This window comes from Oncorhynchus kisutch, linkage group LG17 (genome assembly GCF_002021735.2).
Source record: "Oncorhynchus kisutch isolate 150728-3 linkage group LG17, Okis_V2, whole genome shotgun sequence".
In the NCBI taxonomy this organism is placed as follows: Eukaryota; Metazoa; Chordata; class Actinopteri; order Salmoniformes; family Salmonidae; genus Oncorhynchus; species Oncorhynchus kisutch.
In genome coordinates this window covers 46,608,879-46,621,747 of record NC_034190.2, presented here as the reverse complement: position 1 = coordinate 46,621,747, position 12,869 = coordinate 46,608,879, and the positions used below count along the sequence as shown (strand labels likewise).

The 12,869-nt window shown below is 41.6% G+C and overlaps 1 protein-coding gene across 2 annotated transcripts in view; it reads left to right on the top strand.

The window, feature by feature from the left end:
• Nucleotides 1-1,053: 1,053 nt before the first annotated feature.
• Nucleotides 1,054-12,869, top strand: part of LOC109907759 (fibulin-2) — a 46,505-nt gene continuing 34,689 nt past the window's right edge. For both annotated transcript variants that reach the window (XM_020505941.2, XM_020505942.2), the window contains exons 1-2: nt 1,054-1,166; nt 3,903-5,433. In XM_020505941.2, the coding sequence (XP_020361530.1) occupies nt 4,038-5,433 (1,396 nt within the window). In that variant the 5' untranslated portion in view covers nt 1,054-1,166; nt 3,903-4,037. The remainder of the gene's footprint in view (nt 1,167-3,902; nt 5,434-12,869) is intronic.

The window sequence follows — 12,869 nt, the reverse complement described above, 5'->3', positions numbered from 1 at the left end:
CGACGGAACCCAGTCCAGGGTCTCCAGCGACGGTCCCTGGACCGGGGTCTCCATCGAGGGTCCCCAGCCCTCAGTATAAAGAAGTGGGGCGGCGTCCAGAACCTAAGACGCCACCAAGGTTAGATGCCCACCCAGACCCTCCCATATAGCTTTAGGTTTGCGGCCGGGAGTCCGCACCTATGGGGGGGGGGGGTACTGTCACACCCTGACCTTAGTATTCTTTGTTTTCTTTATTATTTTGGTTAGGTCAGGGTGTGACGAGGGTGATATGTGTTTTGACCTGTCTAGGGTTTTTGTATGTTTATGGGGTTGTGTCTTGTCTAGGTGTTTTTATGTCTATGGTTGCCTAGATTGGTTCTCAATCAGAGGCAGCTGTTTATCGTTGTCTCTGATTTGGAACCATATTTAGGCAGCCATATCCCTTGGGTAATTTGTGGGTTATTGTCTGTGTCGTTTCTTGTCTGCACTCATTATATTTATAGCGTCACGTTCGTTTTGTAAGTTTGTTTAGTGTTTCTTCGTTGTTATTAAAGAAGATGTAGTCACATCACGCTGCGCCTGGGTCTCATCGTTATAACGAACTTGACAAAGAGCCACAGAGATCATGTGATATTTTCTTATTGAGTGAGAAGATTTGCAGGAGAGTTTGATTATTGTGTGTGGGCTTTTTAGCCTTTATCCTTTTTAAGTTATGGACATTAGATGGGCATAACATGGGTATAATAGTTAGTTATTCACCAGCACAACCTACTTTTGGGTGTATCATCTGGAATTACAATATACAACGTCACAATAATGACAATGTAAATGGGAAAAATGACTGCATTCGTCAAATAAACCCAAGTGCAAAGACTAATATTGGAATGTGACAGCAAGCAGCCTATTTCAATAAAGTAAAACAACAGCTAGATACACAGATTGAAGCGATTTGGAATTCGTTCAAACGTGAATCAGCAGCTTAATGAAATAGAGGCTCAAAAGTAGTCCTGACCTCATAAGTAATTTGCTGAAGTATTCGGAGGGCAAAGAAAGTTTTTGTTCCGCCCCTATCCTCTCTCAGTTTTCAGAGAGCGCTTGCACATCCCCCTTCTCTTCAGAATGCGCTCAGCTAACTTTGGGCCAGCATACAAGATACCGGTCGCACACTGACAGAACTGAGACGTAAGGTAAAGAAAAACTTTTCAATCACTGCCTCACTCCCTTTGCACGCTTGTTTGTGAGAATGTGTTTATGTGCTAACCTTATAAGAGACTGCATGTAACATGTAAAAAATTATGGTTTTCCTTTCCAACATTTCTACCCATCAGTTATGTGCATGGCAGGTTATATTGACATTTTAATTCACCACATAACTAAGAACATTTCAGGATTTTATTTATCCTCTATTAAATTATGCCTATTTCCCTTTCACACTTAATGTTTATTGTTAAAACACAGAGAGAAAAATGTGTTTAAGTCCGGTTTCCAATATCAAATTATGGAGTATTTTCAGCCCTGAAGTCTATTGCTTATGTCCATTTGTATGTAATGACAAAACGTAAACAGTAATATTTGTTAAGTGATGTGAGTTTGTGCACCTTATCAAACCTCAGGCTACTGACTTTATTACATTCAAGTCATTACTCGCAGCCTAGCAGATAGACTGACATTATCTTGTATGATATCTTTAAATCTTTACACCAGTCAGAAAATATAGTATTTAAAAACGCAAAGACAAACATTACTGTTGAGAACTTTTCCTGTTAAATCACATGACAACAATGTTTTCTGTATCCTGGCTCAAACTCCTTGGTACTAGGAGAGGTACATGAGCAAACCATGTACACAAACATTGTCTGGAAAACTTTGGAATTTTTTTTAGCTGATAGAAAAAGAAACTATATTTGTTTCATTTAAATAAACTAATCTTACATAGGTCAGCAAAGATACAGCGGCTAGATGTGTCTTCCATTCACTTTATCTTCTTATCACAGATTCTGATAGTGGTTGTGAGTGGGTGACACATGTTTATACAATTAGTTTGATTTGCCCAGTCCCAACTTTCTTTTTCTTTTTTGAATCTCACTGTCAGCTGTGGCAGACATAGGAACTCTGAGCCTCAGCCTTTGATGCAGTACATCATGCCATGTCGTTGCATGCCATGTGCTGAATTCAACATCATTAAAACACCAAACCAGTGGGGCACATGCCAGTCAAGACTGTGAGACCTGTTAAAATGATTCCTTACCCGCTGCATACAAAGCCATCATTGACTGTCTAAGTGGTGCATTCGTCTGTGCTTGCAGTCCTTCTCAGTCTGTGGTCTGGGTATGATGAAGTGAGAGAGACGTAGCCCCAGATGTGCGAGAAGTAGCCAGAACCAATGTTAGACATCCAACTGGAAGTAAAATGGCTCTCAAAAACGTATCATTTGAAGAAACGTTGAATTTGGAAGGGGGATTGTAATATTTCATTTAGAAAACCTCTGCAGTTGGCTGTGACTGCCATAACCTGTGATTGGTTGACTTTGACACAGAGGGGTTGTGCTGGTGATAGAATCCTCACTGAAAGGAAGTGCATGGTCCCCTACATAATCAGCACTGAAGGGCAAATTTGCGCCAAGATAATAGGATTCCTCAACACAGAGCAGCACACCATAACTCTATATATGCAGGTTAATAAACTCAACATTCTCATTAAAATATAGTCATGGAACCAGGACATCATATGGCAGGATTATAGCATTTTGAATATGTTGATAATAGAAAACAGAGGGACTGTATGTAGAGTTATGAGTTGCTGCTGGGAGTTTAAAGACGTGTCAGTGCAGGCTTCTCCATACAACCAACGTACACATGAGCGTGAAGGGTGTCTATTGAGGAAAATATACCATGTCAACACTGGGTGACTTTTGCCCTCCCAAACTGCTCCACCATATGTTGGAATCCATGCACCAGCAAGCTGTTTCTAGGCATTATGGGGGCAATGAGTCTGGGCTGTTGTGCTATGTGTGTGTCTTTTGAGTCTAACACTGTTCATATTCCTCAACTGGGTTAAGCTCGGTGTTAAAGATTAGTCAAATGTTAGGAATGGATCTAATATTTGTTTTATACACATCATGTTTCACTTAGAACTGGAATGCATTTTGAAAATAACTTGTAGAATCGTACCAACAGATTTCTTTGATTGAAACGTTACAGTGTTTCTTAGGACTGGATCAAGCACACAAACAGTTGGGGGGAAAAACAGGAAAAGTGAAATAGAAAACACCTGGTTTTCAATATATTCTCTGATTTGTAGTCCCATCACTGACTTGGATCACACACACGAGTTTAGAATTGGCTGGATATGGATCACTGCAAAGATTGTTCAGTCTCCGTACAGTAGTGTAAGCATCTTATTAAAAGTTACAGAACGTACTTCTTAGAAAGGACACATTTTGAATTGCCGATTTGGAAAATATCTGACACTAGCAACCACATTAAGCCTACTGTAGTGCATGAGCTTCGTCCTCTCTTATCTGTGTTATTCTGTGTGTAGGAGCTGTCAGGTACAGTGCCTTTTCTTTTCTAACTTTGGACGGTTTGTCTAGGGTTGTCCATATTTCCCCCTATCCCTATCCGGCGTTACCTGTAGCCACATTTCCATACCAATGTAATGCAAACCACAGTATGCATCCCGAGCTGTCCTGTGACCAGAGAATGGGCATGGAAAAACATACATTAGCCCAATGGTCAATTTTATTATAGGCCTAATGACAGTAATGATAGCTAGTTTAAACAGTGGAGACTGTTGGGACCCAGTTCAATGACAAACAACTTGGTGATGCCTTGGTGATGAACTTGGTGATGATCTTGTGGTTCTGTCACTACAGTAAGTTGACATAACAGTAATGTCATGTTATTTCTCTTTCATTCTCACAGGTTAAAGGAGGCCATTTGAAATCAAACCTTCAACATCATTCTCACTCCAGGTCGACTGCAGAACACTGTGGACAATAGTTATCATCAAATTCCATTTTCAACAATTGTTCTTGGGCTCTGGGACTTTTATGAAAAATGAACCAAGAAAAACTGATGCTGTTTCAATGTGTGCTCCTGTTGTGCCTGGGCACCTGTCTAAGCCAAAGGGACTGTACAGGCGTGGATTGTCCAGTGTTGGACAACTGTATTGAGGAGGTTTTGGAGAAGGACGCTTGCTGTGCCACCTGTGTTAAAATAGGATGCTCATGTGAAGGTTATCAGTACTATGACTGCATCCACGCAGGCTTCCGGAATGGGAAAGTTCCAGAGGGAGAATCTTACTTTGTGGATTTCGGAAGCACAGAATGTTCTTGTCCACAGGGAGGCGGGAGGATCGGGTGCCATTTCATCCCATGTCCCCAGATCCCTCCCAACTGCATCACTGTCGTGGAACCTGCAGATGGGTGTCCGCAGTGTGAGAGCATCGGTTGTGTCCGAGGCAACCTGAAGTATGAAGCGGGTCACTCCTTCCAGATGGACCCGTGTCAGGTGTGTCACTGTCCTAACGATGGCGGGAGCCTGATGTGTTCTCCTATCCCTGACTGCGACCCTCGTCACATTAAGAAGCCCATGTTAGCAACAACCAGACAAAAAAACATCTCTCTGAGAGACCTCAGCAAACCGCATGACAATGAACAGACAAGCCCATTAGACCCACTCGCCCCCGGTAACACCCTACCTCTTTACAAAGAGGACCCACCTGTCCTGGATGAAGATAATGATTATGACTACACACTGCCTGACTCCTCATCTACTATACCACAAGACCTGGTCCAGCCAACAGAATCGACCACAGTGTCACCATCCTATGCTGAGACAAGCTTTCCTACTTATGAGATCTTTAATGACCTGAAGCAGGAGCTGAGAGAGAGACTGGGAACATATGATCAGGAGACAAGAGAGGAGGTGACTGTTACCGCGGATCCACATCACATGGACCAGACCACCTCAAAGGCCCAGGGGGAGTCAACAACCTCAACAACAACAACTAAACAGGAAGTTACCTCAGAGAGCCACAGGCATCAACAGGAAGTTGTTGACCAGGACAGCAGACATCACAGAGATGGTGACTTAGTGATGAAGAGTGACACTTCGAAGGACATCACACAAACTGTCAATAGTGACAAGGGAGTGAGACACACTGGCCGCCACAAACACAGAGACAACCAAAACAGTAACCACCATGATGGCAGTCGTTCATCCCAAAGCTACGGGTGGCACCATGAGAAGCACCTTGAGGAGCATCTTGAGGAACAGCGTGAGGAGCCCACAAAGCCCCAGAGTAAACTTGACCAGGACTTTCTCGCAGTGAAGTTCAGCCCGACCAGCCCGGCTCCTGTCATGAGGGAGGAAGGAGACCAGGCAGCCAGGAGACAGTCCCAGGTCCTCTTCAACTACCAGGGTCCAAACGAACAGTCTCGAAACACTGAGGGTAAGTCAGCAATATATGGCCACTCTACCAGTCCACAGTCTAAAATAATAGTGTGCTGCTGATATTTTTGTATTCGTTTTTTATAATTACTGTACTTGTATTTAGGGTAAGTAAATCTCCTACAATGTCCTCTGAGACCTACTTAAAGGCCATACATAAAAGCAGTTCTTTCATATGCATTTTTTTTTGTTCATTAAAAGATAGGAACCACATTCATCCAATGTAATGGTTTATAAATGTGTGCCTGTGAAGACAGTAGCCCAGTGTAAGAACTAAAACCTCAGATGATGTACTGCCCTCCTTCTCTTACATCCTATGACATTCTTAATCAGTCTATAGTAGCTGCGAGCTGACACTGGTCCAGTAAAAACTAGGCTTCACGGAAAGCATACGTTCTCTAGACAGTGAGCCTTCCACTTTTCTAGAAAGTTCAAGTTCATTTTATCAAATAGAAATTCCTTAGGATAACCTCGCAATAAAGGACTACAATCGAGTCATCTGGAGAATTCAGGGATTGTTTCCATGTTTGCGTTAATTCAAACCCAAAGTGACAGATACAGTATCTTCCTTGTGGTGTCTTCATCAGGTCTTCCCTCTTCCCAGTAGCCTCCTGAACACCAAATGGTTTTATATTTTTAAAGTGTATATCAGATAGCTGCAGTGAAATGTGTTATTTTACAGGGTCAGCCGTAGCAGTACAGTGCCCCTGGAGCAAATTAGGTTAAGGGCACATCAGCAAATTTTTGCATAGTCACCTCAGGTATTTAAACCAGCGTCCTTCGGTTACTGGCCCAACGCTCTAACAGATAGGCTACCTGCCACCCACTCAGCTTCTGTAGATTCTGTAGCAGTGTCCCTCGCGTACAATCATCAGTAGGCTCAGCATTAGCAGCCCTCCCCAAGGCATAAATACTGTACATCGAGAGGAGCTTCTGAGATGGAGAACAGATCATGAAGAGACTAGCTAAATGTCTGGAGGATGGGTTAAGAGAGTACAGTATTCATAGAGCAGGGATCATCAACAAGATTGAGACCAGCGGGCCACCAGTTGGGTTCTCTATAATAGAGAACCCATCTCTGCTTTGAGATTGGGGTTGTTTGTAACACATATTCATAGGTAATACCTGTGATTGTGTATGACCACTATAAGGGGCCTCCAATATGTTGCGTCATCTTCTCATGAAATCTAGGTTTCCCACTGGAAGAAAAAATCCCCAATCAGTTCTTAAGATTTCAATAGGGTTTACGGGTTTACCTTTCATAATATCTACAGTACTACTATGGATTACACATAATAGGATTTCAGTGTACTGCACTAAAACTGCACTAAAATGTAATAATCTCCTCCTGATTTTAGCACTGCCACAGCTACTGAATTACAGTACAAACTAGGTCAGAGCTATAGGAATTCAGACTCTTGCACTATACTGTAAGTAGGTAGTGTGTGACAGTCAACTGTGGATTTTCCCAGCTTTGACTAGCCACCCTTCTTTACTATACTATAACTGTTGAGACCTGTTGGGATCTTGGCCTCCATAGGAATGTATAGCGTATGTATTAGCTGTATGGGGTGTTTCTTTGGGAGTTAGCATGAGAGATGCCTATCACGTACATTCCATGCAGCAAGGATTCACGTGAGCGAGAAGATTGAAATATGCCAGGTCATTATTGGCATTGGTGTTTACCATTCACACGATTTGTTTCTAAAGGCAAGGCCAAAGTCAACTTCTCCAGTATGTCTTGTAAGTGCCTATGAGTTAATATCCCCCAGCTTGCCTTGGATGCAGTGCGACACATATATTTGTTGTGACAGATGCCCTCAGCTGTTTTCTACGCTGCATATCTGAATATTAGGGTATGATCCAAGAATGAAATGGTAGACTACTGTTGCTTCAGAGTAGGTTGACAGAGAGTCTAAGTTAATTCACGTAAATGTCTGTCCAGCACACTCTGAGTATCTCTGTCCCATTTGGAGCAGCTCATTCCCAGGGGCAGTGGAGACAAAGATGACTAGCCTGGCTACTGTCCAGCCCCCTGGGTCAAGCTGACATTGTTAAGGGTCAGAAGTCATGGTCACTGGGTGAAGGGAAAGAGGGTCCAGCATGGTGACATCCTTAAGGACAGGAAGAGACTCAATCGATAAGGTCCCTGAGTTATGCCTGTTATCAACCCCCATTAGGGCAGCATGCCAGAGTCATTCGGAGAGGAAAGGAGAAAGCATGCACTGCAAAAACACAAAATATTTTCACTACACATAAACAGGCCTGGTTTCTATTGGAAAGCGGTCCAAGGTAAATTATTTTTCTTTCTGTTAGAGTCGATAACTACCCTGCTCCATCTAGAGTCTGGGCTACGTCCCTCCCTCTACCAACTACACGGTATGGGGATTTCTAGGCACTCCATGGTGGTCATGGTCGTGGTGGTGTAGGATGTCTTGGGGGGTTGTACTTGAAAAGGGCATAATATGGAAGTGATGAATGCGACCTCTGTTGTGGCCTGATTGCCAGACGATACTCATTGCTCCCTCATGACCCGCTTTGATTACTCTTCTCCCACAAGGCACTGGGCCTCCCAATCCAACCAGTAATCACTGGAGCTCAGCTAGACTACACCTTCACACTCACTCCTCCTGCTCATTAGGGAACCCACTTACCCTACTCAACCAAGCTGAATCCATTTTGGGATTGATCTGTTAAACAGGCATGGGAAAATGTTAGATGTGTACAAAAGTTCAAGTCCATTTTGGACTTTCGTGCAAAACTATCATTTTCAGTGGCCACTTTGCTGTAATTGTCACCCTCAGTATTGGTGTCAGGCAACACTGGCTCAGTATTCAGGTAGGCTTCCACACACAATCATACAGCCTAGCCTATGGTTATGATGGTGAACTCAGCATATGACAATGATAAGGACACCCCCTCAATTGGGTAAAAGGAACACTATTATTGTTGCTGTTATTATTATTACTGCACATTGGACTTGGCTATTATTACATTATTTATGGCCCAAGACATTTACCCAATGATGACAGACACCATACCAATTAATGAACAACGGACAATAAGTCCGTATAAGTGTATACAGATTGGGGCTGCTTCCTTGTGGGGCTACAGCACATTGCATCCTTAAGGGCTAAATATGTACATTTAAATTGGAAGTTATTCCCCTAATATTTGTATTCATTCTGTGTTGGATAGATGGCCAGTCCGAGATGGCCAGTCCACTCAATTCAGTTCATGTTGATGTCTGTCCGCCTCCGTTTAGGCGACAAAATGTATTTCCCAGGGAGGACTCGGCCTACAGGCCACGATTAAGTATTGTGAGATGTAGATTATAGACTGCGTTTAATCCACATACCCTATTTCATTTTGTACATTGTATAGAGCACTTAAATGCTTAATACATATTGAGGGTCAGGTTATGTTTAAGGTAATTTAAGCCATTTTACTAATAATAATGTGGATAATGGATCAATAACTATTGCTCCTACAACCTTTCTATTTGACATTTCTTCAAATATGGTGGTCAGGCTTGCATATCTGTTATATTTAGCCTACTTTTTAAGATTATATTTGATATTTTTCTTCATTATTCACGCTAACACATCACATCTACTAACTAAACTGTAATGGTCTGAAAATGGTTACTTGTTTTATGTTTAACTTTATTTACATGTTTCAATGCCTTAAAGACCAAAAACATATACTGCTTAAAAGGTCCTGCTTTTAGTTACACATCCATGGGCTAAAGATAACAATGATATCATTGATATAACATTCTCTCTTGGAATTTGAAAGGCCTAAATCATCCTATCAAGTGTTCCAGCTGTCTTGATATTCTAGCAAGAAACCATATTGACATAACAATGCTCCAAGAAACACACTTGCTCCGTAAGGACGCACGTAGAATGAAGAACCATTTTGTACAAACTGTCTGCTTTTCCATCAGCCCCAAATACAACTAAAGGTATAATCATAATGATGCATGAGATACTCAAAATTAGTATGTTAGTTAGACTGACGCACATGAAAAACATTATGCAAATACATTTGAATCTGAGTTGAATATGTTAAAGAAGATATCCAAATTGGAAATGTTCTTAACTGCGTTAGAGCGTTCAACACTTTTTTTCAGATCAGGTAGCTATTGCTCTTTCCAAAGTCAAGAGAGAACGTTGGTAAGACGGAGAGCAAAATTTGCCATCCATCGAGTTATAGACTCAACCATTACTTCCATGGAAATCGTACCAATCTTTAACTGGCCAACAAGCTGTGCAGAAACTACTATCAGAACGCAAATTAATCAATCAAAGATTCTCCCGCTACTATAAAGAACTATACACCTATGATTGTTAATCCACACCAAGCCAGACAAAGAATTAAGAACTCCTCTTCTCTCAACCAGTCCACTATTGCTCAGAATGATTAACACAGCTGTTTTTTTTACCCTTTTTTTGTGGTATCCAATTGGTAGTTAGTCTTGTCCCATTGCTGCAACTCTCATATGGACTCGGGAGAGATGATAGTCAAGAACCGTGCATCCTCCGAAACACGACCCAGCCAAGTTACACTGCTTCTTCACACGGAAGTCAGCCGCACCAATGTGTCGGAGGACAGACCAAACTCTCACCTAACCCAGACGAAGCTGGGCCAATTGTACGCTGCCCCATGGGTCTCCCGGTCGCCTGCGACAGAGCCTGGACTCGATCCTGGATCTCTAGTGGCAGAACTAGCATTGCGATGCAGTGTCTTAGACCACTGTGTCACACGCGAGGCCCCCGTAGGTTCATTTTTGAGAGATGTGAATACAGCACTAATTCCGCTTTCATTAAAAAAAGTTAAAGATGCCACCCAGTGTTCTCACTTTTGTGATAAACACAGATATTCATCTCTTTTACAAAATGTTGTCACGTCTCGAGACTTAGTTACTCAAATTGTTCCACACGGATTAAATAGGCTTTGCTCAAAAACTTTTATCCTCAGATAACCATTGACTATTACATATCTTACATGCTTCATCAGAAACAACAGCTCCTTGGGCTGTTTTATCTCTCGATGCAGAAAAAGTTTTTGATAGACTAGAATCACACTGTGGCTCCAATGTTAGTGGCTCCAATGTTATTTATATGATTATAATACTACAGTCAGGTCCAAGTATTTAGACAGTAACACAATTTGCATAATTTTGCCTCTGTACGCCACCACAATGGATTTGAAAGGAAACAATCAAGATGTGCTTTAAGTGTAGACGTTAATTTAAATCTTTGTCAAAAGTATTGTATGAACCATGTAGGAATTGCAATCATTTTCTCTCCAATTTTAGGGGCTCAAAAGTAATTGGACAAACTAACGTAATCATAAATTAAATTGTGAGTTTTAATATTTGGTTGCAAATTCTTTGCCTGAAGTCTGGAACCCATAGACATCACAAGCTGCTGGGTTTCTTCCCTGGTGCTGCTCTGCCAGACCTTTACTGCAGCTATCTTAAGTTCCTGCTTGTTCTTGGGGCATTTTGCTTCCAGATTTGCTTTCAGCAAGTGAAATGCATGCTCAATTGGATTCATGTCAGGTGATGGACTTGGCCATTGCAGAACATTCCACTTCTTTGCCATAAAAAATATTGGTTTGCTTTCGCACTATGCTTCAGGTCATTGCCCACATTTCTGTGAGCACCATCCAATGAGTTTTGAAGCATTTGGCTGAATCTGAGCAGATAATATAGCCCTAAACACAGAATTCATCTTGCTCCTTTGGTCAGCAGTCACATTATCAATAAATACAAAGGAACCAGCCATACATGCCCACGCCATAACACCACCTACACCAAGCTTCACAGATGAGGTGGTATGCTTTGGATGGTGAGCAGTTCCTTCCATTCTCCATACTCTTCTCTTCCCATCATTCTGGTACAAGTTGATCTTTGTCTCATCTATCCATAGGATGTTGTTCCAGAACTGTACAGGCTTTTTTGGTCGTCCTGTTTACATCTTGTGGTAAACCCTCTGTATTTACTCTGGTGAAGTCTTCTCTTTACTTTGACATAGCTACGCCTACCTCCTGGAGGGTGTTCTTGATCTGGACAACTGTTGTGAAAAGGGGTTTTCTTCACCAGGGAAATAATTACTCTGTCATCCACCACAGTTGTTTTCCGTGGTCTTCAGGGCCGTTTGGTGTTCCTGAGCTCACCAGTGTGTTCTTTCTTGTTAATAATGTACCAAAAAGTTGATTTGCCAACACCTAATGTTTTTACCATCTCTCTGAAGGGTTTTTCAGCCTAATTTTCAGCCAAATTTGTCAGCCTAATGATGGCCTGCTTCACTGGCAGTGACAGCTCTTTGGACTTCATATTGAGGGTTAACAGCAACAGATTCCAAATGCAAATGCCACACTTGAAATCAACTCTAGACCATTTATCTGCTTACTTGTAAATTAACTACTGAGGGAATAAAACACACCTGATCATGGAACAGCTGAGCAGACAATTGTCCAAATACTTTTGGTCCCTTTAAAAGGGGGGGACGTATATAAAGTGCTGTAATTCCTACACCATTCACCTGATTTGGATGTAAATACGCTCAAATCATATTCATTGTTTAATTTCAACTCCAATATGCTGTGGTAGACAGCTAAAATAATAATAACTTGGTCAATGTCCAAATATTTATGGACTTGACTGTATATGCCAAATCCCTCAGACATTGTTATAACAGGCAGTATCTGCTCTGTTCAGAATCACAAGAAGCAGTAGATAAGGTGAGCCGATTTTTCTCCTTTGCTATTTTTATTATCAATGGAACCCCTGGCCCAGGCAATTCGTCAATCGAACGAAATAACACCAATTTCCCTAATCTCATTATACCCAGACAATATTTGACTACATCTAGACAATGTATCTCAATCGCTCCCAAACGCATTGAAGATCATAGATAAATTCAACTTCGTCTCAAGTTATAAAATGAATCCTAACCAAATCTGCTCCACTGCCTCTCAAGACCCTGAATGAGGACTCCATCTCTACTTATGGAATCCCAATTGTTTCCCATATTAAATATTTAGGAGTATATATATTTTCTTCCTTAGATAAAACCATTGCAAGAAACGTTTTACATAAAAAATGACTATTATTTTGTTATATACAGTGCCTTCAGAAAGTATTCAGCCCCTTGACTTTTTCCACATTTTCTTAAGTTACAGCCTTATTCTAAATGGATTAAATAAATACACATCCTCAACAATCTGTACACAATATTGACAATATGAAAACAGGTTTATAGAAATAATAATATAGAAGCAAACTACAGAGATATCCTTGATGAAAACCTGCTCCAGAGCACTTAGGACCTCAGACTGGGGCGAAGGTTCACCTTCCAACAGGACAACGACCCTAAGCACACAGCGAAGACAACACAGGACTGGCTCGGGACAAGTCTCTGAATG